A 27,825-nucleotide genomic window follows, 5' to 3' on the forward strand; every position below is an offset into this window, starting at 1 on the left:
TAAAACAGTGATTATACATGAACATATGAAGTGAGGATAACAAGGAGTTGCAGATAGCTAGTTAAGTAAATAGTGCTGTATCACTTGCTAAAAGAGTTAAAAAAGAGTCGCATAGTTCCAGTTATACACTGTGTTCTAAGATCCACTACTTGCATAAACAGAGAGTTAAGAATGATTCTCAACAGGGTAATTATCTATATCCCTGGGTCCCCCTTTTTGGGCAGTAATGCATTGTACTCAGTCCTTAGCTTCTCATATTTTTCACTTAATGCTTTGAAACCCTTCACACATTCATCTGGACTATCCTTCTCCAATTGATGCTTCACCAACTCAATTTCAGCCTTTAGTTCTTGAATCTTTGATGACTTCTCCTTGTACATTTGCCGTAGTGTGTCCATCTCAGACATTTTTCTGTTTGATTGACCTAACAGAGATAGCAACAACACATGATGAAGATTAGCAAGTAAAGGCCATAGACTATTAAAGAGTCATCTTGTTTAATTGGCGCAATATTAACCTTATGATCTAGCCAAATAATTAAAGGTGCAACAAGACCAGTTGTGTGCATGGTTTCAGGTATCAGTATTGGATTGGTCGTATCAACTGGATTCATATCGGCATCAACTGTGACAGATATTGATACCTGATTGGTATCAGCATTAGAGGGATAGAGTCTCTGTAATGGGGGTTCTAGCAATGCCATGCAGCCTTATCTCTTGCCCCATTAATGGACATGAAATGCTTTGGATTGCATCCACTGTTTCAAAAACCGGAAACGGATCCGGTTGAATCAGATCAAAATCGGCACTGACCAATTCGATCCCAGATTTTGATTTTCATAACCTGATTGCATCTCATCACTAGCTGCAACTAGTGTCCTGTGGTAATTACAACTAATCAAGAAAGAGGAAAAGCAAATGCATTTGGGGGAGGGGGTATGTTGAGAAGTTATCTTTGTATAGAGAGAGAGAGAGAGAGAGAGAGAGAGACCTTCAGGAGTGGATGAAGTGCCAACTTCCTTGAATGAACTGCCACCCTCCATGATGTCACAACCTCTGGTGGTCCTGGGAGGAACAGGGTACATATTTCAGCAGTAAAATCAAATTAATAGCTGTGTTACCTACTCCGTCTTGCCCTCTTGGTTGGTGGTGGCTCATTAAACACAACCTTATCATGTCATCCTGATGATCCTAAAGTGATTTTTTAAGTGCTAGACTTGCCATATATGCTTCCTGAACTAGTCAATTCAACTCCTAAATCCAGAAGCTGTAGACCCAACAAGAAAGAAATTAAAAAAAAAAAATCCACCAAAAGCAAATCAAACCAAGTGGAAATGGGTCAGGCTTCCCATCATTTTCACTTGCTGGGGTGGTCTTTTAAGACCCCACTGAACTAAACCCACAAATGGAATGCAGCTCAAGATTACATAAATTCCTTCAATGGTGAAACCTGCAGGTCCTGTACTGTCTTAAACTCCCTTAGCCATCACTTACACTTTCACATGATTCGAATGAACCCTTGTGAACAATCATTCATGGTCACATAACAAGAAAGTAGCTAGATAGTTGGTTTGGTGGGTCACAGACTCAACAGTATCAGGTGATCACATCTCAGCACATTCACTAGCTAAGCGTTTCTTCTTTCTTGTCTAGTTATCCTCATAAGTCATATCAGTGAACATCTATATATGCATGCATTTATGTGCTTGTGGGTCCAGTTTTGACAAGTCATGAACCATACCAATATGATGATATGAATAACAAGTCTATAGTTAGGAGTTGGGAGTCGGGAGTTACTTAGGACATGGGACTTGGGAAGGAGTCATGAACCTCTTATCTTACAACCATCCAATTAGAATCTTTATATGTTTGGTTTGATAGGTAAGATTCTAATCCAACAGCATCTGAACTAAGATCTAAATCCCTTGAAATTAAAGGCCAGTGAACAAGTAGGAGAAGGAAGATCAAGATACTATGAATTAAATTTTGAAAACCCTTGCGAAGCTTAAGAAGATAGAAGTGGGAAGTTCATATATACATACCTTAAATGGAAGCTGAAGCCTTAGAGCAAGTTTCAACTCTTCTCCTCAATTTTCTCTGCTGTTCTCTTTCTTCCTTCCTTCCTTCCTTCCTTCCTTTTCCCTCTATGGATTATATATATATATCTATGATTTCCTGCAACTAAAAACTCACTCATTCACTTCACAGTTCACACTTTACTTCTCACCAACTTCTTCTGTGATGTGAGTCATTATAATGGCATTTGATACATAAGGGTCGCGTGAATCCTAACAGCTAAAAAACAAAATTTTGAAACAGAGAATTCCCTCCTAAGTAAACCCAGTTACTACTCTGCATATTTTGTGCAGAGACTTACAGTTCCATATACATGAAAGTTTCTCTATCTATGTCTCTCTCATACTTTTTTGGATCTTATTTATAGGCATTAGATTGGATCATTGGTCTAACATTACCGGGTCTTGGGTTGAGTTTGGACTTTTGTTGGAAGACCCATTTGGTTTGGATTTCCAAAAAAGATGTTAACCATAGCTTAGTGACGTTTAGCACTTCATCACCTATCATGATGATTCATGATAGAGGTTTCGCATATAAGAAAACAGTGAGGTGAGATTTCATAAGAGGAGAGAGAGAGAGAGAGAGAGAGTGCTAGCATATCCTCCCCTAGCGGTTTATGGGAAAAGGTTTTCTGAGCTGTGGAGGATACGCTAGCACACCCTCTCTCTCTCTCTCTCTCTTCACATGAAGCAAGATGAATATTAAAAGAGCGATTGTTCTCTGCTTGGGAGCGCAGGCTGCACCCAGACACATGGAATGAACATTTTGGCCATTCAAGGGGGTGGGGTGATCATTTTGCCCACCACCCACGTGTCTGGGCGCATCCAGCTCCCCGGCTCAAAGAACGGCCATATTAAAATATGAAAAGGTATCTTTGTAATTTTGACACCACTTGCATGCTTATTTTTCTATCAACTAAATTAATGACCTAGGATTTTTGAGATTTTTTATCATATGAACCAATCCATGTCACGCCATGTGGTAGGTCATGAAACACTTAACATTACCAGTATGATGGGGACTTTTTTTGTTAGTTCATCCCAACTTTAGGGAAAGAGAATGCTACTTGGATGTGTGCGGTGCATTGCCCCTACCCCCAGATATAGGGGCACAAAATGACCACCACGCTCTTGAGAATTACACTTTTCCGTAAGGATGCGGAGATCATTTCGAACCACATACGCCTAGGTAGCATTCTTTCTCCCCCAACTTTATTTATTCTCATTCAAGTATAATACTTGCACACTTTACTTTGTCAAAACAATAAAGACAATAAAGACACTTCCCATCTGTTTTACTTCTTCCCTATACAGCTTATTAATTACAGATTCCGGGGGACAAATGCTTCCTTTTTATTGTTTTGGTAAAAGAGACAAATGCTTCCTTGCTTCCCAAGGAATAACCACGCCCATTGGATTTATAATAGCTCCCCAACAGTTCGGATAGATGACACACTAAATGTGGAAAACCTTCATGAAAGAGAGAGATGCATTTACTTAGCTTTCAAGATTTTAATAACTACTCCAAGATTTCTCATGAAAAAAGGATAAAGTTTTCTTTCAACGGAGGTTCCCAAACCCCTATAGGGTTTTAATATGTTCTCCAAAATACCCTCTGGATATCCTCCCGTGCACATATAAAAGCGTCGTGATAATCCATTTTCATGAATCTCTAACACACTTGTTCCAACTCAACTAACTCCTTAAGATGGTTGTGAATGTTAGGGTTGGAAATTTTTTTTTTCCAATTTATCTATGCGATGTGAGTAACGTATGAAAACAGTATGTATAAGCTCAACAAAAAATACAAAAGAAAATAAGCACGTACACAAAGAAGAGGCAAGAGATATACGTAGTTTGGCAAAACCACTTACATCCACGAAGTGAGATCCAACTTCCACTATGAATCAAGAAAATAGAAAATAGTACAACCCTTGTGATTTGATACACTAACCCAATCACTCATGTACTCCCTTCTCTCATTTCACATTCACTCTTCATTGGCTCTTTGCTTAGTCCTTGTACACACGTTGCACCCACGTTGTACCTCTTGGAAGCTTACTTGGATTCTCACATTTTGGCTCCTACCTTATATCAACACTACTCTCTTTAGTAAACACCTTTATCCTTTTATAGGACTCATTCTCTACTTTGTTGTTTTCTCTTTCCTTAGAGAAAACCAACTAATTCTCTCTCTCCTTTACCTTATTTAATATCTTCAACCACCAACCCTCTTTCACTTTCTTAGAAGACTCAATTTTATTGAAGACTCCACTCTTTCACTTACTTGAAAGACTCAAACTTATGAAGACTCCACCTTCTTGAAAATTTCACATTCTATTCAAATGGACAATCCAAATTCCAAACTAGACCATTAAATTAACCCATCAACCGATCTAAATAAAAGACACCAAACCCAACAGTGAATTCTTGAGATAATCTCTAACTAATAAATATTTCAATGAATGTCTTAAATTCCATGGTCTTTGGTTTGTATTGCAAACCATTACTCTCTCGATTGGAAGTGGGTTTATTCTCACTCGACTTAGGTTTATTTTTTAACTTTGAGCCCATTCATGGGCATCAAAAGGGAAATGTGGTTCCAGTTATAGACCATATAGTCTATTGGCCTATCCCTATCAAGCCCATGAATGGACTTATAAAAGTGTGACATTCGATTGCACCCTGTGCCGAGACATAGAGGCTGTGAAATAGCCGCTCTACCCTTATGAAAAGTGGTAATGGCCGCCTTGTTGATGCCACTGTGTACATTCTCAGTGGTCCTTGTGCACGCACAAGGACTATGCTCCCCCGCAAAGAACTCTTGCCCTTGTATCAATTACATGGGGGAAAAGGAATTGATTCAACTTTGATAGTAACAGTTCAGACCTTTATAGCACTGTGTTTTCAATAGCATTCCATCAGTAGTTGTATGTGATTTCAATCTAGGCAAACAAAAAAAAAAAACAAAAAAAAATTTAAATTCCTTGTTCTTTTTTCTTTTGAATATAGTTTTTCTTCATCCACGGTAAAAAGAAAACCTCTTAATCCACAGGGTTTGATCCTCTAATTAGATTGAGAAAGGGTATTTCGGGCCTTCGTATATAGAAGGGAGTAGAGTTAATGATGACATTCAGTATTCTAGAAGTCGAATTGTAACGTCAAATTGCCTCAGATGAAGAGATTCTCTCTTCACCTTGGATGGCACAAAACTCTCTCTTCATATTTTTGGATGGGGAAATATTAATCAAATTTTCGAATACAAACCAACCAGTAAACTGAATGGAGAACAATAATATAGACATAAAACTATTGAGCTTCACAGCATTCTATAGGTCAGAACACTCTCCCTAAGGCTCCCTCTGGTTGCAAGGGATATAAAGGGAAGTGAATCAAATCAAAACTAAAATGGAAATAAGAGAAAAAAAATCAAATCAAAACTAAAATGAAAATTTTTGTAATCTTTAGCTAATATGATTTTATAGCTAAGTCTAAAACATTCCAAACCTGGTTTCTGTGACACAGGTTTTATAGAAACTGAAAATTCGACTTGAAAAATATAATTACCATACAGTTAGGCTCCATTTGTTTCGATGTAAAATTTTACATGTGAAAAATTTTCATGTATAATTTTTCAGTGTTTGTTTAATACCATATGTAATTAGGTAAAATTTAGTTAACAAAGTTCTAAATTTCGGATTTCGCATCTAATTTTCCCTCAGCTGAAACCGAAATATTTCGATGAAATAAATTTTACATATAAATTTCATTAATTTGATTTCTCACGAAACTGAAATATTTCGAGAATTTTGAAGAATAAAAGTTTAAGGTAATTACATAATCATGACAATCATGAATCATGATTACAAAATATTCTATTTTCTTCTTTAAACTGATTTCACTTTCCATCCCTAACCTTTTCTTGCAACCAGAGGAACTTAAGGGTAGATTCTGCCTCATTCATATGATTTTTTAGCAGAAAATGCATCTTTACCTCAGTATCCAAGGGTGGACTTGTGCTGACAAGCTCATACACTCAGGCAAGTGAACAGCTCAGAGTTTATCCCAACTCTGAAACAACAAATATATCTCAGTAGGAAACCCACAAGAATATCAAAACATTGATGTTCACAAAGACATTCTACAAAAATGAGTAAAAAAAAATGTAAAATGTAGTAGTTCACGAAATCCTAATCAATATAGGAAGCAAACAAAAGCGAAAATAGAAATGAAACAAATATCAAATATAACGTTGAAAATTCACCAATTCACTACAATTGAATAAGGATTACAATGTTTCACCTCTCAAGTTTATATTCAAAACTTGAGATTGCAATAAGATTGAGATAAGAACAACAACAACAATTAAAGAAAATGCAAGTTACCTCACACATCAACAAGATGCCACTAAATCATCTCTAAAAGCCACCAAAGATTTCTCCCAAAGCTTGGAGACCTCAACCAACAAGCACAAATTGTAATTTCGAAAAATTGGCTGAATAAGAGCACAAGATATAAACTGTACGTGAGAGTAAACCTTCTATAAAAAAAAAATCTAAACTTCTTTTTCTTCTCCAAGAGTTCCCAAAAAAAAAAACCCCTTCTTAGATTTTCAAGTTTCAACCAAGCTAAGCCATTCTCCACAAGAATTGGAAAGTTGTGGCTCTTCCTTTTTATGTACTTTTGATTGTAATCCCTTCCAATGTAGGAGTCTCACGAGGTTCTTTGACCTCAGCCATGTCTTGAGGTTTTGTAGTACTCTTCCTTCTCCTGATTTGTGGCTTTGAAGGTGGACATAAGTCCTCACAACTATTATCACCAATAAATCTGAGTTCTTTGGCTGCAACAGAATTGGGTAGCTATAGGTTTTCCTTGCTTCTACAACAAACACCTCTCTATACATTTCTAAAAGCTCTCTTTGGAGTTTAAACAAGCTTTTAACTCATAAACTCCAAATTTATGAGTAGGGAGAGGTTCTCCATATAATTTCATGTAGGGGTGTCAAAATCTAGCCTAGACTGGTCAAATCGAACCAATACTTATCGAATTGGTTTTGGACTACTGTATTGTTATTGGTGAAGCCTGATCTCAATTTATTCTAGGAAAATACTGTTGATTTTCCCATAATATTTGAGGGCCGTTTTATACTTTTGGGGATTAGGATTTTTCTATATTGTATTGCGCGAGATGCCACATATAAGGGGATCTTTATCCCCTCCAGTTCTCTAGTTCCCCCCTAATAGGGGGCACAATGACCACCCTACCCCTGCCCAAACACTTTACCCGAGTGGGGTCCAACCCCCCTTATTAGAGGGACTGGGGAACTGAGCGGGCAGGAAACTAAAGGAGATAATTTTTCACATATAAGGTATTATCTCGTAAGGAGGTGTATGCAAGGGTTTTATAATCTCCATCATAATAATGGTAGCTCTGATTATCGCTCAACCGTGGAAGTAGCATGCGGGGGTTTTATAATTTCTTCATCAGAATAGTGGAAGTTTTGATTATCACTCGACCGTGGTCTTAGCCCATCTTGGGTGAACCACGTAAATTCTTGTTATTTTTAACTTCAAATTTGATCAAGTTTGGGTTAATATTTCTCTATTTTTAAATTACCCATCTTTATCAAAGAACCTATCAAATCTTTTGTCAGGTTATGAGTGTAAGATCTCCTTGTGGTTAAAACCCAAAATACAAAATATCTAAATCGATAGTAACCTAATACTAAAAAATAAAAATAAATCGAAATCGTAATGAACCAAAATCGATCGAAAAACAAAATTCTTTAACGGTTTGATTTTGATTCACTCATTTTTTATCAAAACCGAATCGAACCGAACCAACCGTTTGACTCTTGAATTTTCATATGAGATTAGATACAATGGCAGTGCCACAGTAGTGTTCAGAACTTTGTCCCTTTGGAATTTTGGATAATCTACATCGGATTTTTCAAAATCCCAAGCGTCGGCAATAGCGTAAAACCAAACAAAGAAAGACATATTTCCTCAACAGGAAAAAAATAGTACTAATAATTATTAGTTTTTTACGTGGATTATAAAAAAGAAAACAAAATTAGAAAAAAATAAAAGGAGAAACAAAAACAAAGATGGGATCTACTGAAGAAGATCATGATCGGACACAAAATCGAGGAGCAAAAATTACCCAGTTTCCATTAGAGAGGTTCAATGCGAATTTCCTCCTGGAAATCAAATTCTAAGCTCTCTTGTAACAAACCCACCAAAAATGTCAGAAAAAAAACAGACCCTTTTCATAGCTTCTCTGATCGTTCTCTGGTACTCATCTAACATTGGTGTTCTTCTCCTCAATAAGTACTTGCTCTCCAATTATGGCTTCATCTTTCCAATCTTCCTCACAATGTGTCATATGTCAGCTTGTGCTCTTCTCAGCTACATTTCCATTGGTTTGTTCAAAATTGTTCCTCTTCAGAAGATCAACTCGAAGACCCAGTTCTTCAAAATCGCTTCTTTAAGCGTTGTCTTCTGTGGTTCCGTTGTTGGTGGTAATATATCTCTTAGGTATCTACCCGTCTCTTTTAATCAGGCGGTTGGTGCCACCACGCCTTTCTTCACAGCAATGTTTGCTTATCTAATGACATTTAAGAGGGAAGCTTGGGTCACGTATGCTGCGTTGGTACCGGTCGTCGCTGGTGTGGTCATTGCCAGTGGGGTACGTTTCTTTTTACCTCTCTCTCTCTCTCTTCATTCACAACTTTCTTTAATGATGGAAATGCTTATGTTGCACACTGTAAGATTTGATCTTTGTTGGTGGATTAGTGCTTTCAATTTGTTTGGAGAATGCTCATTGTTTCTGCTTCTCCTTTTCTCTCATTGATGATGTTGCTGTTCTCTTGATTGTTCATTTTGTAATGCCCATTTGGATAATTTCCCTTACAGATCTGGAATGCTTAAATTAGGAATGCTGAAACTAGTAAGTGGGGCTGGATCTAATGAATGCATACATTGATTGAATTTTTTTGATTGGGCGGCGTGTTAATTTTGGTTTTGTTGTTTGTATAGAAGTTTCTCTCCCCCCCCCCCCCCCCCATCTTTAATGGTGCGTAGAGGTGATGCTGTTGATGGAAAGTAGGAGATAAAATAAAATGAAAAAAAAAGAGACTGCAAGCCTATTCCAAGTTTTGGAGATTCCTAATTTGTTGTGGCTTCCAAGTGAAAGACATGATCCTGAATGGATTTTCTCTCGACAGCTTTGTACTAGTTGGCTGCAAAAATTATTGTAAAAATACTTGAATGGGCCAAACATCAGAAACAAATTGTTTTGGAGAAGGAGACAGCCGTTTTGAAATTGGACCAGTGTTTAGGCAGAATGGTAATTCAATCGATCAACAATCATGTTAGACAGGAGATTTGGTTCCATGTTATGGAGAAGAAATACTGGCTAAAGATACTCTTTTCTTAGTAATACTGGCAAAAGATATTATTTTCTGAGTGAGAGTGATATAGTGGGATTCAGGAGATACCACACTGTTGAAAGTTGTCTCAAATGTTTCTCTACGAATCCTTTAAGTGATACGGCCAGTTATCACCGACGAGTTATTAAAATGGCCTATTTTCTCACAGACATTAGAGGATTCACGTTTACTTGACATCGTCAGGGGTTTAGATTCTCACAGTGGACCAACCTCAAAGGCATGGTTTTTGAAATCATGAAAATACCCATTTTCCATCTTTGTAAAGGGAATGTCTTTCATAACTTGACCTTAATTGCAATAGAACTGATGTTGTTTCATCTCTTCCCCTGGCAAATTTTGGGAGCCTCCTTTGCTTATATGATTTTGTCCATGGTAGACTCTACGCTACAACATTTTGTGTGTGTTGCTATTATCTCTTGGCACATTTTGGGAGTCTCGATCGATTATTTGACTTCGCACATGTAGACTATGTGCTATATTTTGTGTGCATGTGTATTGCTATGGCAATTTATGTGTGTCTTAGGCATCAGGTTGACTCTTCAAGTTTTGGGGGGACAGCCATGTGATTGTCTTTTCAGAAACTGTCAGGGGTTTAGCAGAAGACACTTTCTTTTTCCTTAAAGGGCCTGTTGTAGAGCCCCCAAATCCGGGTTAAAGTTATGGGTGCAGGCCATCACGGATTTGGGGGTGCTATACCTGGTGCTTATATTATCATGTGTTTCTTGTTGTCTGATATGTGCTTGGCTTCTTGGTTGTTAGAACCATAAAATATTATTCTTGATGGCTACTATAACAGTTAAAAAAATGATCTACTGAGCATTTTCTGGTATGGCTCACGTTACTCTGTAACTCTATTCCTGCATGGATCCCTTAATTTCCTGACACCTAAGCAGTTTCAGTTGTTAATAATAGTCTCCACTGTTAGTGGGAGGCTGAAGCAAGCTTGTTATCTTAATGCCTTGAAGAAGAGCCTCTGCCTATACTTCACTGGATCTTCTTCTCACGTAATCTGATGATAGAAACTTTTAATTTTAAACTGTTGATGTCTCTCATAGTGCAATCCAATGCATTAAGTGGGATTCCCTACTAAACTAATATCAAGATTGAATTTCAATCATCCTTCTGCTCACAAATATAAATTGGCATTCTCTTTGGGACATATGTTTTCACAATAGCCTTTCAATTAGACTTGAAATCAGTGAATTGTGCACCATTCAGCTTCTCCTGATTAGTCTATGTATCTGTTTCTAAATCAATGAATGAGTAGTTGTCTAATGTTATGAGTGGTTTTATCTAATGTTTTCGTCATGTAGGTTTGGGTTTTTTTTTTAAAGGAGTTACATAAATAAGGCTCTGAAGTTACAACCCTCTATTTTGTTGGCAGGGTGAGCCTGGTTTTCACTTGTTTGGTTTCATTATGTGCATAAGTGCCACTGCAGCAAGGGCCTTCAAGTCTGTTCTTCAGAGTATCCTACTTTCATCTGAAGGGTAAATGCTTGATTACTTTTAGTTACTACTTTTTCATGTAAATATTTGATTATAATAATTACTTATAATATTTTCCATTTTGAAACATGCATTGCTTTCCAGAAGCCTTTTCTTTTGAACTTGATATCTGAACTATCATCTAAGACCATTCTTCACTTTCTCCCTTGTATTGTTCATTGTTTATGACAGTGCAACTGTTTATGGATGAGTCTGACTTTCACAATCCCTTTCTTCTAGTCAGGGAATTGAATGTGGTTTGGCCTTTGGAGTCTATGCTGTTGAGCATAGTTGTTCTGCTAATTATTTAACTGTACATGTTTTCCCTCTTCTGATTTTTCCTCTAGGCTTTTCTTTTTAGCTGTACGTACAAAAATATTCTGTATCTACTGGCCCCCCCCCCCCCCCTTTGTCTCTTGAATCAAATTTCACATGAGAGTATGGTGGGATTATGTTAGTTTCTAACTTTACTATGAGTTATGTACTTGGTTTAGGATAGTAAAAAAGATACCCTTGGGGATGTGATAGGTTGACTGGTTGTAGAAGATTGGGTCTCTCAGACTTTAGCCCATCAAAATAATTTATTCTCTCTATTCCAAAGTCAGATTGCAAAAACTTGCTGTTGAAATTGCTGACATAGAAGAAAATGCTCTTTTGGTATGACCTTGATCAATATAATGTTTCTCCACTTCTGGATCATAAAAGCCACTATAAGGAATATGTTATCCTATTCATTTGAAAGCCATGCCCTGAGCTTTATCATTTCATAAAGGTAAATCCAAAGATAATCCATAACAGATTCATAAGGTACCTAGTGAACATTCATGAATTTATAATTTCAAATTTCAATCCAGTGGCTGCTCTCTGAAAAAAAAAATTCAATTCCGCAAGTATTTAGGATCTAGAACGATGATATTGTGGCACCCAGCATTATTGTGTCCATTCAATTGGATCACTCACAGGAGAATTATTTAACAATTAGAAGGTGCTTCATTGGTCAATAAAGTTGAATTTACATTGTTATGTAGAGACTAAAAAAAGTATTCTTTGTTTGGTAAAACTAGATAGGCTCCATCATAACAAGCCCTCCCTCTTTAACAATTTCAATATGAGATGCATTGATAAATTGTGCAATTGTTCAGTAATTAGGGCCATTGTATCATGATCTGAACAGGATTACAATTGAGTAAATTGTGGAACCATAATAAAATCAGGTATCTTGGTTTGGTTGTCAACAGGAAAATGTGGGGAAAGTAATTTTGGTAAATTAAGTTATTATTATCTTGAAAATGCCCCTCCCCCACCTTTTTTTTTTTTTTTTCGCTTGTGAAATGGTGGAGTTATATATTAATCAAATTGTGCACCAAAAGTGTAGGGAATTGCAAAAATTCTTAAAAATACAAGGACTGCTTAAAGAACAGTGAGTGGCGTTGCCTTCTATCCCCCCCCTCCCCCCCCCCCCCCCCCCAAAAAAAAAAGCAGCGAGTGATGGGATCATTATATGTTTGTCCCAATCAGAAAGCAGGACCATGTGTTGCTGAGATAGACAACCAATAAAAGATCTTTCCTTTATAACCTAGCCCAATTGTTTGGATCTGCTTACAGAAGTTATTCAATATCTTTCCTTCAATAGCGCCAGCAGCAAATGGCAGTTGGAAGCCCACATTGTTTTGGCATGACCATCTAAAGTGTCTACCCTACAAGCTAACAACAAATTTGTTAGTGAAAAAGGTGGTATCACCAAAGACCAAATAAATCCAAAATGTGACTGCTTAAGTGTATAGAATGCTTTTATATCCATATGAGTGGTATATTATGTCAATGCTTAGCCTTCATTAGATATCTTAGTCCTTTTCTAGTGAAATGTTAACAAACTCCATTTTATAGGTCTAGCCCCAGGTTCAGTTCACAATTGTCACCTTATAGCCCTGTGTCATGGGAATACTTTATTTAATAGATATTCAACCATTTTTCTATTCCCAAAAATTTTACACTTTAATATTCACCTCTTCCTAAATTTTATGCATTGTCTCATTCTTTGAATTGGGATATTTATATTTGCAAAATGAGCATTCATTTTCATTACATGAGAGGTGGGAGTAAGAAAATTCACTCATTCTTTACGACTGTGAGGCTTTTCTTGTGACAGAATGTAGATTTCATAGAGGTTCGTTACTTTTTTTGTCCTTGTATCTCCTTAATGACATTCTCCAGCATCTGCATATGGTTTGTTATTCTCTGTTTTTATTTCAGGGAGAAGTTGAACTCGATGAATTTGCTGCTGTATATGTCCCCAGTTGCTGTTCTAGTTTTATTACCTACCACAATAATCATGGAGCCCAATGTATTAGACGTCATTCTTTCACTTGGGCGAAAACACTGGTCAATGTGGCTACTTCTTTTGGTTAATTCTGTGATGGCCTACTCAGCGAACTTAACCAATTTCTTGGTGACTAAGCATACAAGTGCACTGACGCTCCAGGTGTGATACTTTCACTGTCTTGTCTCTTTTTTTGTACTTGCATTGTTAAATGGGTGAGAGAATTTTTTGATTTTTGCAGTGGAGTTAATGGTCCTGTGGTTCTTTGAGAGGGCATGTTCTCGGATATGTTAGTCTGAATTCTCCATTCGTTGTCTGCCATATTTGTGGTTATACTTCAGGTTCACCTTTGAATCTTTTTCCATCATTTAGTGCATGTTTGGTAAGCTTATGGGGCTTCAGCTTCAGGGCTTTTTGAAGCTGGCTAGCTTCTCATAAGCAAAAAGGGGGATCGAATAAGATTTATCGGTTTAGAATCTTTACCACCTCCAGTCTCATAAGCCCATCAGCCCTCCATTCCAGCTTCTCGGATTGATGGTCCCACTATGTCGCTAAGAGGGGGTGAATCTGACCCTTAAAAATTCTGTTACGATAGCAAGCATACAATCACACTGCTTGTAGTAAAACAGATTAGTTGGCACTGACCTTCTTAACCAATCACACACAGTAGTATGCAACACCTTGCATCTCAACTACATGCATTCACAAACATGTAGCAAGGTCTATCTGGTCTGTACACCCATCCTGCGTCAAACACACTCCAAATATATCCACACAATCACACATTCACACCACAGGAGATAGGATTTTTACGTGGTTTGGCAATGTGCCTACATCCACGGAGCAATGCCCTAAAAGGGCTTCGTATGTTTCTCAATACAATATATTTTGATCGCTACAACAATCTAGGAGCACCTACCCCTGTTACAATCTTTTGCACCCACCAAAGAAAAGGACTACAACCCTAAAACTACTAAGCATCCATTTGATTGTGATTACAAGAATAATCAAAGTAATAAAGCAAACCCCAACCCTTATTACATTCAATGAACTAGGAATATTCAATCACCTATCCTAGAACAAAATAAAAGGGTTTGCAAAATCACAAGTTACCTCCCTTGAAGTAACCCTAATTGAGAAGAGCCGGCAGATTTTGTTCTCCTCTCATATTCACCTTCTTGCAGCGTCAGATGGTGAAATCTCTCTCTTCCTGAACTTCTCAGATGGGCATGGGCTTCAATCAATCACTACTTTCATGTATTGAGCTTCTACAAATTCTGCAAGTAATACAACTCAAAAATCTCATGAAGTCACTGCATGAGTAGAAACAGAATTCTGGACAGCATGTGCTATATCTGCGTTCGAAATCATAACTCCTTCGTCCCAACTCGGATTGACCCAATTCTTGAGAAATTGTAAAACTTACTCATGAGGATAGAGTCTTTTAGTTTTGAGCTTGATTCTGCATGGAAGACAACTCAAAACTCTCATGATGGTTCTGCACCGTGCAAATCTTCCCACAAATCACTGCACTTCCCCTTCATGCTTTGCCTCCTTTCCAGTCTCTGTCTACCTCATCTTGCTAACTCTCTGAACCATGGCATACACATTTTTGAGTATGTGTTGGCTCTAAAAGACCAAGATGTTGCCAACAATGACAATGCCTACTGCACATCCAGACTGCTTGCTGTCTACTATCATGCCATGTGCTTAACAATCTCCCCTTTTGGAATTGTTGGCTACTTTTCAACACATCATCACCATGACAAACAAATGTCTGCTCTGTACCAGTTGAGAAATATAAATACCACCGTGGTTATCACCATACAAACTCCCCCTGTATCCATGCTCCATGCCAAGTGATGTGAATGGTATCATTCTACTGTAATGTGGATTCTCTCAACGATGATGTGGACTGCACTACTCTCCCCTTCTTTTTATGATGCCTTTGATAATGTGGATTCTCTCCCCTATGACAATAATAACAAAGAGCTACAAAGGGAAACACAAAACTGCCATCATACAAATAAAACCACTGTGCTCGCCCTGTCCACATGCCATCTAGTGAGTAGGTGGAGTAACTACCCCCAAGATTTTCTCTAAGCTGCTCAAAGCTCTCCCTGGGTAATGCCTTGGTGAAGATATCAGCTACCTCCTCAGAAGTAGGAATGAATTCCAACTTCACTTCTTCTGTTGCAACTTTCTTCTTCAAGAAGTGATATCAGTTATCTGTGTGCTTTGTCCTGGAAACCTAGAATGCATAACCAGATTCCTTGAGATATTGATGGTGTTCATATTATCACAAAATATAGAAACCGGCTCACTGCATTGTATCCCTAAATTTGACATCTGTTGCTTCATCCACAATTCTTAAGTACAATTGGTAGCTAATGCAATGTACTCTGTTTTAGAAAGATAAATTGAATCCCGTTTCTTGTTGTGCCATGCCACTAGACTTCTCCCAAGATAAAAAAAAAGCTCCTCTACTGGTGCTTTTTTTGTCATCCATGCTTCTAGCACAATCTGCATCTGAATATTCTGTAAGTGAATTGTCATCTCCCTTTGGATACCATAGCCCATACTCCATGTTTCTTTAAGATACCTGAAGATTCTCTTCACTGATGCTATATGTGTCTCCTCCGGACTAGCTTGAAAGCGGGCCACCATACAAACTGACTGGAAAATGCTTGGTCTGGAAGCTGTTAGATACAGTAGAGTACCAATCATCGATCTATAAAGTATCTGATCTACTGCTGGAGATTCATCATCCTTACTGAGCCTGCATCCTATTGTCATAGGAGTACTGACTGGCTTGTTGTCATCCATCATAAATTTCTTCAACATCTCTTTCACGTATTTCATTTGAGATATGAAGATTCCATTTTTTAGCTGACTGACCTGCAAACCAAGTAAGTATGTCAACTCACCCAACATTGACATTTCAAACTCAGTCTTCTTTCTTTCTGCAGACTTCATCTCTATGACCACCAAAGGTGATGTCATCAACATACACAACACCCGCAAGTTGATTGTCATCCTCTGCATCACGTATAAGTTGTTGTCTACAATTCCTTTTCTAAAGCCTATCTTCTAGAAGATATGCATCCAACCTAGAATACCATTCTCTCGGAGCCTGTTTCAACCCATTAAGTGCTTTCTTCAATCTGCACATCATATCTGGGTTATCTCCAAGATAGAAACCATCTGGCTGCTCAATATAGAGTTCCTCCTCAAGATTACCATTCAAGAATGCTGACTTCACGTCTATCTGGTAAAACCTTGAAACCTCTGTAGAATTCTAATACCAGAAACATGAGAATAGATCCAAGGCTTGCCATTGGTGCAAAAGTCTCGTCAAAATCAATGCCTTCTATTTGAGCATTACCTAACAGTCTTGCCTTGTTCCTGACAACCTGTCCAACTTCATTCAGCTTGTTCCTGAATCCACTTTGCACCTATCACATTCTTGTTTTTTTGGATTGGTACTAATTCCCATGTTTCATTTTTTCAATCTGGCCCAGCTCTTCATGCATTGCCTTAACCCAATACTCGGCTCTAAGCCTACCTCCTTGAGTACACCCACAAGCCTCTGCAACTGATTTGGGTCAATTTGGATCCTCTACTGCCGAGCTGCCCGGCAGGACCGTGCTGCCGAGACACAGCAAGGCGGGGAATGACCGCTTTAACCCTGCCCGAGCGCCTTGCCTGAGTGGGGGTAAGGGGGTCATTTCTCGCCTTGCTGTGTCTCGGCAGCATGGTCCTGCCAGGCAGCTCAGCAGTAGAGGATCAGGATCCAATTTGGGTTCAACTTGTGATAGCAGTGAATCTATGTTTGACTTCATCCTTCTAGTCTGAACACCTGCATTTGAGTCTCCAATAATATGATGTTGGGAGTGACTCCTCTGCCATTTACCCTGCCTGGGTAAACTATCATCTTCTGTCTCACTGTCTGCTTTCTGCCCCTCAATCTCAATAGCTTGTTGCTTAGCTGTATCAGTGACTTCATCATCTTCTAAATCTGAATCAACACTTGTAGAAGTTGTTCTTTTCTCATCAATCCTGACATCTGAGCTCTCAATAATCTTCCCGAGCCTCTAGTTGTAGCATCTATAAGCTTTGCATTTTTAAGAAGAACCTAGGAAGATACCTTTATCTACTTTGTCCTCAAACTTGCCAAGCTTCTGCTCATTCCTCCTGATGAAGCACTTACTACTAAACACCTTGAAATATTTCACTGTAGCCTTCCTGCTAAACCATAGCTGATAAGGTGTCTTGGTCTCATGGGGTTTCAACGTGCACCTGTTCTGAATGTAAACTGTTGTGTAGATCGCCTTCTCTTCAGAACATGTCTGCAACTTTACTATCAGTCAACATCCTCCTAGCCATTTTGTGAACTGCCATGTTCTTCCTCTCTACTGCACCATTTCACTGAGGTGTCTTGGCAGTTAAATGCTGAATTATGATTACGTGATCTTTTTAGAATGTTGAGAACTCCCCCCATGTAAATTATTTTCCCTGTCAAACTTGATGCACTTTATTCTTCTTCCTGTCTAATTCTCTACTAGATTCTTGAACACTTTGAAATTGTCCAAGGCCTCTGACTTATGCTTGACAAACATCATCCAAGTCATTCTGGAGTACTCTTCAATGCATAACATGAAGTACCTTTCACCTCCAATTGCTTGAGTCCATATGGGTCCACATAAGTCTTTGCATACTAAGTCTAAGGGCTTGCTAGAGTGATACTCCTTTGGCTTATAAGTAGCTCTTGTCTGCTTACCCTTTTGACATGATGCACATCTGTTGCTTGTAGGGGTCTTGATGCTGGGCAAATCCTTTACTGCCTCTTTGAACTGATCTTGACTAAGTTCGTGAAGCTAATGTGACCCAGTCTTTTATGCAATAACCAGTACAACTCCTGACTGATCATGCATGTGCCATCACAATTCTCTATCAAAGTGTAGAGATTTCCTGCTGTCCTGGAACTAGCTACAACCAACTTTCCATTCTTTGACCTCCGTATCTCACAATCATCTTTCTTGAAGATAACATCATGGCCTTTGTCACATATCTAATTGACACTGAGAAGGTTGTGCTTCAGACCACTGACAGACAGAACAGTCTGATTTTATTTGGCCTTTGTTCAAGCTCACAGTGCCCTTGCCTTCTATCTTCGCTCTGTCGTTGTTGCCAAACCTGACGAGCCTCCCTCACATTGCTCTAACTTGTCAAATCTCCTTTTATCACCTGTCATGTGTGTGGAACCACCACTGTCTAAGATCCATGGAGAGGGTTTGTTCTGTGCTTTGAAAGCAAAGCAGTCTGAACTAACAAAGAGTTACTGGTCGGGTCTGCTTTCTTCTTCTGCATCCAAACTGTCTTATCTGCAATTGTCTACTTTTGGGGTTTCTTTGGCTATTTCTCAATCACATTCTTCTTTGCACTACTCTGCTTTGCTGGCTGTACTCCCTTTCCTTTTCTCTGCTGCTTCTGGAGGGAAGATTGTCCTGAATTCCTTGCTATTTGCCCAAAATTCTGACATCTATAGCATACCATTGTCTCCTCCATTAGGGGGGTGCAAATGGATTTTTGCTTACAATACTCACAGGCCTGATGTTTCTTCTGCACTCAACCCTCCTGTGCCCATATCCATTGTAACTATAGTATTAACCTGGGAAATAATTACCAACCCTAGCAAACTGTCTCTGATAAGTGACTCTGGTGAAACCATCTCTGTCAATAGTTCTAACCGGCTTTGCATTCACTGTCCTGACTGTTCTGGGGTCTCCTTTCCACAATGCTCACTGGGTCTTTGACCGTACCCTTTCCTTTTATCTTCACCTTCTTGGATAGCTGTCTTTGCTCAAAACCAAGACCAAATTTGATATCGGGTGGTCTCTGATAATTGAGTATCTCATCCTCATTTGATGGGGGGAGGGGAGGGGGGGAGGTACTTCCTGTAAGAGATCTCATTGACTTAGTGTTGGGCTTCAGAATAGTAACTAGCTGGGGTGCTGCAGTCATAATTCTAGATTTCTTCCAACTCATCTCTTAGTCTCACAATATGCTCTTCAAGCCTGTTGTACTCGTCCCTTTTTGAAGATAAGCTGGCCTCCAGATCTTCAGTCATCTTTTTAGCCTCTTCTACAATGACTTTCAACTTGGTCATCTCGCCTGCCTCACCAAGCTTCTTGGTCAGCTTTCTGTTTTTCCTTTTCTCATCCTTAAGGTCTTCTATGGCAGATAACAACTCCCCTGCAAGGTCTATTTCAGCTTTTTCCTCTCTAAATCATGCCATACACATAAATGAGCGTTTGTTGATTCTAAAAAGACCAAGATGTTGCCAACAATGGCAACACTGTATGCCTACTGCACATCCAGACTGCCTGCTATCTACTGTCATGCCATATGCTCAACACGGCTTTTGGTGCTGGAGGCGGTAAAGATTTCAAGCCCATACATTTAGTTGGATCCGCTTCTTTGATCCTAGAAGCATAAGCCCGATAAGCTTACCCAAAGCCAAATATGACCTTGGAGTTCATCAATAATTACTTATATCCTTAATTCACTAATAACTGGCATATAGAAGTTAATTACGATGCGCAAATAGATTCTTTAGTTTTGGCTTTTTGGCTGTCATTTCAGATTAGATATCGGGAAGGGTTTGTACTGGTCATGGAGGACTTATGAACTCTGAGACTTGAATATTTGGTTCCAGTGAGGCACATTAATCTTTTGAAAAATCATGCTGGCTTACTGAAAGAACATTGTTTGATCATATGAAGTTTGTTATGGACTTCCTAAATAAAGAAATAGTTCTTCTTCTCCAACCCCCCCCCCCTTTGGGTGAACCAGGAGAGGCAACTCTATTTTCTGCTGTTCATGTTGGCAAACATGGATCATTATCTCTAGTAATAGGAAATTAATTGACAATTAAACACTTTAAATGCCTATGTTGTACCTTAGTTCCCAAATGTAAACTATAAATGGTCCTGTGCAGTGAATGAATGGATAGAAAGAGATACTATGATCTGTTATTCCAATTGACTTTTTGTTGGAAATGTTTGTAGAACAATGCAAACAAAATGCCATCTCTCTCTCTGACATTATTTTATCAGGTGCTAGGAAATGCAAAAGGGGCCGTGGCTGTTGTTATCTCAATACTTCTGTTTCGAAATCCTGTAACTTTTGTTGGAATTGCTGGATATTCTTTAACTGTCATTGGGGTGATCATTTATGGAGAAACAAAGCGGCGGCATAAATGAACAATGAGCCTCTTTCACACCAGAATGGGGAATCTTAGTTTTTGTGCAGCCGTTATAAAATAGAAGAGATTGAAGTCAAACAGATCCTCAACAAAGATTTTTTGATGATTAGAATAGACGGGATTGAGTTCCTAGCCTTCCATTATTCCATGTACTGATTGAGATGCAGATTATTTCCTTTATTTCTTTTTCTTTTCCAGAAATTCCTATGTAGTTGTTGTTGTTATTTATGATCAACATGAGTGTATTATTCAGTATTAGATTCACAAAAGGATTTATCATTTTTTATTGGAGTAAGAATTTTCATCAGATATGCCTTTTAAAACCAGGTCTATCCATTTATAAGGTGTGTGAGGAATACTTGTTCCAAGCATATCAAAGCAATGTTGTGGTTCGTTCGGTTGTTTTTACATTTATGCTGTGTTTGGTATTCATCCCTGGAATAGATTCTGGGTCTAGAACGCATTATTAATCGAGAAAATAGAGAAGAACCGAGTTCAGAATAAGTTATAAACCCAGAATCTCTTCCAAGAATGTAAGGATATATAACCACCCTTATGGAACTAACATGGATTTGAAAAATGATAGCATTCCTAATGTAAGGAATAACCATGGATTTGGAAATGCCAGCATTCCTAATGTAAGGGGTTCCCTTTTGGCCACATCAGGGGATGGAATTTACATTATGAAGAAGTGTAGGTAATCCACCTTGAAAACCATTTTTCCTGATGGACAATAATGGTTCAGATGCTGTAGAATTTTCCTAAACTTGTTGGAGATCAACAGGAGCTGATCTATTGGTCAGGGTAAGGAAGAGCAGGTATGATTTGTTCAAATTTAAGCATGAGTTCCTCATGGACTGGCTTGATTTGTTCGGAAACTTATATACTAGTATTAGGGATGTTAATGGATATTTGAAAATCTGAATTCAATTCGCATCTGTAGGGTTATCCGTAGCTGTTTAGGAGTATCCAAATATGAATTTGAATGATCTAGGAAAAAAAAAATCTGATCCAAATAGATATTCAAGTAATAATACAAATTAAGTAGCTATAATGATCTTGTGGATGAAAACCATGACCTGTGAGAGGATGAAATATATCTCTATCCTACATAAGTGAAATGAATACAGATAATCTGAGTTTAGATAAAAAGTTACAAAAAAAACTGGAAACTTGTCGACCCCGTTGTTTCAAATTTAATAGACTACTTTTCGACTTCATCAACAAGTGATGTTTTGGTTAAATTGAAAATAACTAATTAAATTAAAATAAATAAAGTTGGCAAGGAAGTTACAAACTAATGAATATATTATCCCACAATGTCTAGAATTGTGAATATATTATCCTATAATGTCAAATTTGATACCTTTCAACATTTTTACACAATTTAACAAAGAAACCCAGAGTAGATAATTTTACACAAATCAATAAAGACACATGATTTGTAGGGTTTAGTATGGTTATTTTCGGTAACTAATAGTTTTTTCTTTAAAATCAAACCGAATAAAAATTTTCACTTTTAAAAACCAAAACAAACCAATTTTTTCGATTTGATTCGGTTCAGCTGTAAATAGATGATTTCGGTTTCAATTTTTTGTTTTGGATCTAAAATGACACCTTTGCTAGTATGGAAATTACTTTCTACACATTCTTGTATTCTGATCAAGGGGATCACACAATGACACTCTCTCTTCCCACATCAAATGAGTCCCTTATATACAAAACCATCTCCTACATGCCTATTGGTGTGATATCCTACATTTGCATTGTGGGAAATCTCTGCCCTTTTGGAACTATAGGAACCAATAAGGAAAAAACAAGAGGATAATCCCCTTTCTGATCGAACATTTAGTTTTTCTTTTTGTAGAAACAGATCATTTAGTTGAGCCACTAAATTTGACACATGATCAATCTAGGAGATTCTTCGTTTGTCAAATCATTTCATCTATGGGGGAGTATAGGGACACAAAATTAGTGGGCGCGAGGAGATGAATCCCTGTTTACACCAAAAAAAAAAAAAGAGATGAAACCATGGTTCTAAGTATAGATATTGTATCGATTTTGTGTGTTGCCAATGCCCGTTTCATACTGTGGACTAAAACCATGGATGAAACCCTGTCTTACCCCAAAAAACACAAAAAAAAGATGATGAAACCCTGTAATGCCTGTATTATAGACAAGAAGAATGAAAGTTCCGTATTCCCACCGGTCATGCTAGCATGTTCTAGGGTCGATTGCGATTTGCGTAGGACGTGCGATGCGGAACCTCGATCCTTGTTCATCTTATTCACTCAGCCAAGAGGCCCAAGTGTAGAACTCGGAGGAACAGATTAGCGAGCGCGAGAGAGAGAGAGAGAGAGATGTCTCTGGTTGATTATGCTTCATCATCCGAAGAAGACGAGTCAGAAGTCAGAGAAGAAGAAGAAGAACAAGGAGGAGGAGGAGGAGGAAGAGAAGCGAAAGAATTAGAAGAACGAAAAGAAGAACCCTCGTCTTCAATGGTTAATTTTCATAACCAGTTGAGTTCGTTTTTCGCGTTTTCTCCTAATTTATTTTCTCTTTTAATTTGCAGAGAGAACTAGAAAGCTATTGTTTTTCAACTTTGAGGAACCCTCATTTTTTTTCCAAGTTAGGTTTAAGCATTCATTTTGTTCTTTTTTGGAAACTCGGTTTCTTTTGGTGAACTTGTCTTAGCAGCTATCTGCAATTCTAGAATGTAATTATGTAAGAGGCAACGCTTGTTACGTTGGACTCTTAACATCTGACTAGTTGCATTTTCCACAGATTGCGAAACTAAGTGCAGTGAAATGAACTTAACGGGACCTCTAGATTGGTTAATCATTGAGAATCGAAATAAATATGGAAAGATTGAAATAGAGTTGAGTTTTAGTTTATGGGATGTGGGTTCGTTGTTACCCATGTTTGCTGCCTCTGGAGAAAATATAGAAATGGATGCTGTAAAGAGACTAGATATCAATCGTTTTGAGGTGTACAGTGTTGGTTCAACAGCTGGATATTTCAAATTAAATTAAGACTAAATGAAGAGAAATATGAGCTTGTACTGGTAAAGGCTTATTAAAAGAGATGGTATTTGAAAGCCTTGGATGGTAAGCATAATTTTAGCTTATACTCTTGAAAGATATTGAATTGGAGTGGTATTCACCGTGTTTAATACGGTGAGAGTGATGTTGTATTTAGAATGATGAATTAGGCAAGAGCCCAGTTACAATGAAATAGTTTACATGATAAGAAGATAAAGAGATAAAGGCTAGCTGTACATGGTTACAGTTTAAGAGATAACTTTGTAATCAAGAGTTTGTTATAGACTAGATAAACACAGGTGTTAGGATTTATCCTGTTTAACCGTGTGTATCTTATCAACTCTTGTCCAGGACTCCAGGCACCATGTCATGTGCAGGCAGGTGTGTCCTTGCTTGTCTATGGGCATGACTGGGTACTTTCTGCTTTCTTGAACTTAGAATGCTAATGAAAACTATAACTTGAGTTGCCAAAGCAATATAATTAGCTTTGTGATAATTAACCTGAAAGATCTAGACCTGGAAAATTGATGCTTAACCCGAAAAATGATCTATGTCCTGCGATGGTATTTCTGGCTTCATGAAATGGCATTGAAGTATTGAATGGTGGAAGGTGTACTACTTTGAGATGGATTCCCCATCCCTAGCTACAGTCCTTTGTAGCTCTTTTTGATGGATTTGACAATTTGGGTTAAGGCTTAACCGATTGGTTGGTCCAACATTGAAACGGATATAGTGTAGGTGAGATACTTAAGCTAATCATATTGCTACAATCCTCCTCACCCCTTTTCAAAAAAAAAAAAAAAAAAAAAAAAAGAAAGACCCAAAAACAAAGAAGTGGGTTGAACATTGAAATCTTTCTTTAAGGATCAAAGTCATGGATTTTCTCGGTGGATTTTGAAGACATTTGTAGCCACTATTTTCCTTTAAGCTTTGTTTGTTTTGGCTTGGAATCCTAGGAACGAAAATATTTTGCAGATGCTGTTTTCCTTCCTCCAAGATTTTACAAAATCAAAACATTGACATTAATAAGTGAAGGCAAAGGGTTAAAAATGCAGATTAACTGACTTCCATTTCCTCATATGATATGGTGGAAGTACCTTTCCCATCATGGAAAGGATCATCAGTTGAGAAGGAAATTTTTCTTAGCTTCTATTATGTTCTCCAGGTAAAGCTTTGGTTCCAGATTGTTGCGGAAGTATGCTTGCTTTAAAAAATTATAGCATAAATTTTTGGTTATGGTCCATTGAGTTCCGAATGCAGTGGGTCAAACTTCCATTGAACATTCTCAATCTGAGGAGGACTGTGTTTTCAAGGCACAATTGAGAGACTTTCTGAGGGAGGTAGTAACTGTTGCAGATCAGTTCTTCTGTAAGAAGGAAATAAATGAGTGATCTAATATCTGAGGCAGATAAATCATTTTTGTGCTTGTTTGAACTTTCAGCTATGTCACAAGAAATTATGACTCTTTTAGCATTTTCTACCACTTTGAATGTTATAATGTTCTTTCAATGTAGCGATTCAGTCACTTCTTGACTTCAGTTCTAACCATATTAAATTAGGTACTCTTATGAAGTGATGCTGAAATTTTTTCTATTTGATTTCTAGGAGATCAATAGCCACTTCACACCAATTGCCAGATAGTGCTACACATTTACCAGCACTTTTTGAGAAACTCCCAGATGCATCACTACTCCTCAGTTCACCTCCTCTCTCATCTCACCAAATGAGTAGCACTGACCACTACTCCAGAGTTGCGGCTGCTATGGCAGAAAGTGCATCACGAAAGAGAGAAGTTAATGGGTCAGCTTCTTCTTATCCCCGAAATAAACTTCCAAGAGGGAACTTGCCTCATTCAAGGAATGTTCCGGATACTGTTGGTGGCCTTCTAATCCCACCTCAGCTTAGTGGAAGGTTAGTCTACTGTTTAAGCGTTCCTTTAACTGGAATATTCTGAAACCTATTGCCAATTTATGACCATCAAGCACTTCAGCTTGAAAAAGTGTTCCCTTGTGAAGGAATGATCAATTTCTTCCTCCGTGAGTTTTTGATAATCTTGGAGACATTTTTGGTTCATTGTAAAGTCAGGGTACAAGTAAACCTCTATCTAAGATGTTGTAGAAGGCAGAAAACTAACCTCATAACTTTTTCTGTGTACAACTTTTGGTTGTCAAGATTTGTTGTGTATTTGTTAGAAACATTAGATCAAGTTGAATGCTAGTCAGATATTTATTAGAGTATTCAATTTTTCTTGTTTACTTTCCCTCAGAAAACTCTTCCTTTCTGAATGACGGAATGTGGCCTTTCAGTGGTTTTGGGTTCATGGAATTTGAATTGGCTTTTGGGATTGCTACTTAGATCTTTATTCATTTCTTGGTAAAAAATCAGCTGGATTAGTTTTGGCATATTTTAAAAGTTTTCTTTATATCAACATGTTGAAGTTACAGTCTGGGTCTGTTGTATTTCCCATCTCTGATGTGCAATTTGTGAAATAAAATATGTTGTAAACTCAAAGTGTATCCTAAGTGGTAGGAATGTAGGATTGATGAAAACCTGGGGTTTTTTAATCTAATAAGTAATGGAAGTGGAACTCATAGGTTTTGTCAGAATTTTATATTGTAAAACCTACTAGGAGCTTGAACTTTTTTGTTTTATTTTATAATTTTATATCATTCTCATTATTATTATTTTGGTTGTAGGCTTGAGCTTCAATTTGTATTGACAATTTAGCTGATTTTTCTCTCTACCTTGTCAAAAGAGAATAGGACCTCAAAATCTTCAGATATATGTAGTCTCTTCGATCTAGGGATTGCTGTTCTTCTAATTTCATTTGAAATAGCTTGTTATTTATTATTACTTCCTTTGTGAATGAAAACCATAGGGAGTTATATAAACCATCTTTGGGTTTTATTTGCCTTTTGCTTACTCATCTTGGAAGTACAAGTGTCTCTGCTGGTACCAATATTTGCTACATACTCTCTTGTTCCTTTAATCCGTTTTCTTCATTATCCCTTTCTATGAAGGTTTTAGACTTTTGGGAATCAGCCTGGCTGAATTTTATAATCATAATCTCTTTTACCTTTGTAATGTCATAATTTTTCGAGGCTTGATAATGGCATTATTTCTTGAAACCTTTTACCTGAACCAATCTCTTATTCAAATCCCTCCAACTGCTAACAATATGTTTCTTCTGTATATCCATCAATGTTGAGTCCCTTCTCTTGTTGCACTTTGTACTACAAGTTGAATTGCTGGTCTTACCGTCTACGGAGAGGAGAGAAATAGTATTTGTTTGCTAAGCATGTATTAGCAGTTACATACTTACAATTTTACCATATCTGTCTATTATTTACTCCAATTGATTCTGGTTTGTCACAGGAGAGTCTTCATTCTTCCATTTGGTATATATCTAACTAACTATGATGTCGCTTGGTTGATATTCTGTATTAACAATGTCTTCTATTCATTCTCTACTGTACACGTAACTTTTGCTAGTATATCAAAAGTAGGTGATTTTTTATGTAACTAATGGATCATGGAATTCTTTTAGGATTCTCAATAAATCTATTAATTAAAATATATGGATGGCATTTCTGATAGTGAATGGTGTTTGGCAGGAGCAATGTTGTTACAGAAGATATAAGCAAGCTCTTTGCACAAGGACATTAGACACTCTTGATGCTTTTCATACTGGAACATCTCCTTTGTTAACAGCAGATTATTTTAACATGTGATATTGTTGTATCAACAGTTATTAACATCTGACAAACATGTGCATATATGATAGTAGCATCTGTAGAACTTTATGAGAGTCCTATCATCTTCATTTCGAATGTAGATTCTCTGTTATATCATCATTTCCTAATGTGGATGTGGGTTGTTTTGGTTGCAAATTTTTTTTCCTCCCTTGGGTACTCGCACACCCAAGTGATTAATGCTGCTGCACAGCAGGAAGCCAATATAATTGTTAACTGTCTCTGCCCATATTGGTGATATGTAGTGGACTTTGATATTTTGGGCTTCAATTAGGGCTCTCAGCCGGAAGCAGCCCAGCCAAGTTTGTGGACCTTGGCCGAATGGTCTAAGTTTGAATTTTGAGTGTGCATATGATCACTTTCATATTTCTCTGGGGTTATATGTGGAACGTAAGAAAATGGATAGAAAAGAACAGAAAAAACAAATTTAAATTAG

At 37.7% G+C, this 27,825-nt stretch overlaps 3 protein-coding genes across 4 annotated transcripts; 2 read left to right on the forward strand and 1 right to left on the reverse strand.

Annotated features, from left to right (window-relative positions):
• Positions 1 to 86: 86 nt before the first annotated feature.
• LOC122671215 lies at positions 87 to 1,280 on the reverse strand. The gene is made up of 2 exons (XM_043868325.1): positions 991 to 1,280; positions 87 to 424 (listed from the first exon to the last, which is right to left on the reverse strand). The coding sequence occupies exons 1-2, from the start codon at positions 1,082 to 1,084 to the stop codon at positions 195 to 197; spliced, it is 324 nt and encodes a 107-aa protein (XP_043724260.1). The 5' UTR covers positions 1,085 to 1,280; the 3' UTR covers positions 87 to 194.
• On the forward strand, positions 957 to 27,525 carry LOC122671213. 2 transcript variants are annotated; one of them, XM_043868320.1, is made up of 4 exons: positions 957 to 989; positions 22,938 to 23,114; positions 25,243 to 25,548; positions 27,252 to 27,525. In XM_043868320.1, the coding sequence occupies exons 2-4, from the start codon at positions 22,957 to 22,959 to the stop codon at positions 27,301 to 27,303; spliced, it is 516 nt and encodes a 171-aa protein (XP_043724255.1). In that variant the 5' UTR covers positions 957 to 989; positions 22,938 to 22,956; the 3' UTR covers positions 27,304 to 27,525. The 2 variants fall into 2 exon arrangements, with proteins under 2 accessions (XP_043724255.1, XP_043724256.1); XM_043868321.1 differs by lacking the exon at positions 957 to 989 and adding an exon at positions 2,646 to 2,661.
• On the forward strand, positions 8,156 to 20,999 carry LOC122671212 (UDP-URONIC ACID TRANSPORTER 1-like). The gene is made up of 4 exons (XM_043868319.1): positions 8,156 to 8,761; positions 10,909 to 11,012; positions 13,263 to 13,491; positions 20,448 to 20,999. The coding sequence occupies exons 1-4, from the start codon at positions 8,318 to 8,320 to the stop codon at positions 20,592 to 20,594; spliced, it is 924 nt and encodes a 307-aa protein (XP_043724254.1). The 5' UTR covers positions 8,156 to 8,317; the 3' UTR covers positions 20,595 to 20,999.
• Positions 27,526 to 27,825: the final 300 nt, after the last annotated feature.

The sequence above is a fragment of the Telopea speciosissima genome, chromosome 8 (assembly GCF_018873765.1).
Source record: "Telopea speciosissima isolate NSW1024214 ecotype Mountain lineage chromosome 8, Tspe_v1, whole genome shotgun sequence".
NCBI lineage: Eukaryota > Viridiplantae > Streptophyta > Magnoliopsida > Proteales > Proteaceae > Telopea > Telopea speciosissima.

Excerpts from the sequence above, each read along its gene's own strand:
- LOC122671215 (XM_043868325.1), bottom strand. The coding sequence starts at position 1,084 with ATGTACCCTGTTCCTCCCAGGACCACCAGAGGTTGTGACATCATGGAG. Across the intron at positions 425-990 it reads CACTTCATCCACTCCTGAAG|GTCAATCAAACAGAAAAATG; the intron begins GTCTCTCTCTCT and ends TATCTCTGTTAG.
- LOC122671213 (XM_043868320.1), top strand. The coding sequence starts at position 22,957 with ATGTCTCTGGTTGATTATGCTTCATCATCCGAAGAAGACGAGTCAGAA. Across the intron at positions 23,115-25,242 it reads ATGGTTAATTTTCATAACCA|GAGATCAATAGCCACTTCAC; the intron begins GTTGAGTTCGTT and ends TTTGATTTCTAG. Across the intron at positions 25,549-27,251 it reads CCACCTCAGCTTAGTGGAAG|GAGCAATGTTGTTACAGAAG; the intron begins GTTAGTCTACTG and ends GGTGTTTGGCAG.
- LOC122671212 (XM_043868319.1), top strand. The coding sequence starts at position 8,318 with ATGTCAGAAAAAAAACAGACCCTTTTCATAGCTTCTCTGATCGTTCTC. Across the intron at positions 8,762-10,908 it reads GTGTGGTCATTGCCAGTGGG|GGTGAGCCTGGTTTTCACTT; the intron begins GTACGTTTCTTT and ends TTTTGTTGGCAG. Across the intron at positions 13,492-20,447 it reads CAAGTGCACTGACGCTCCAG|GTGCTAGGAAATGCAAAAGG; the intron begins GTGTGATACTTT and ends TTATTTTATCAG.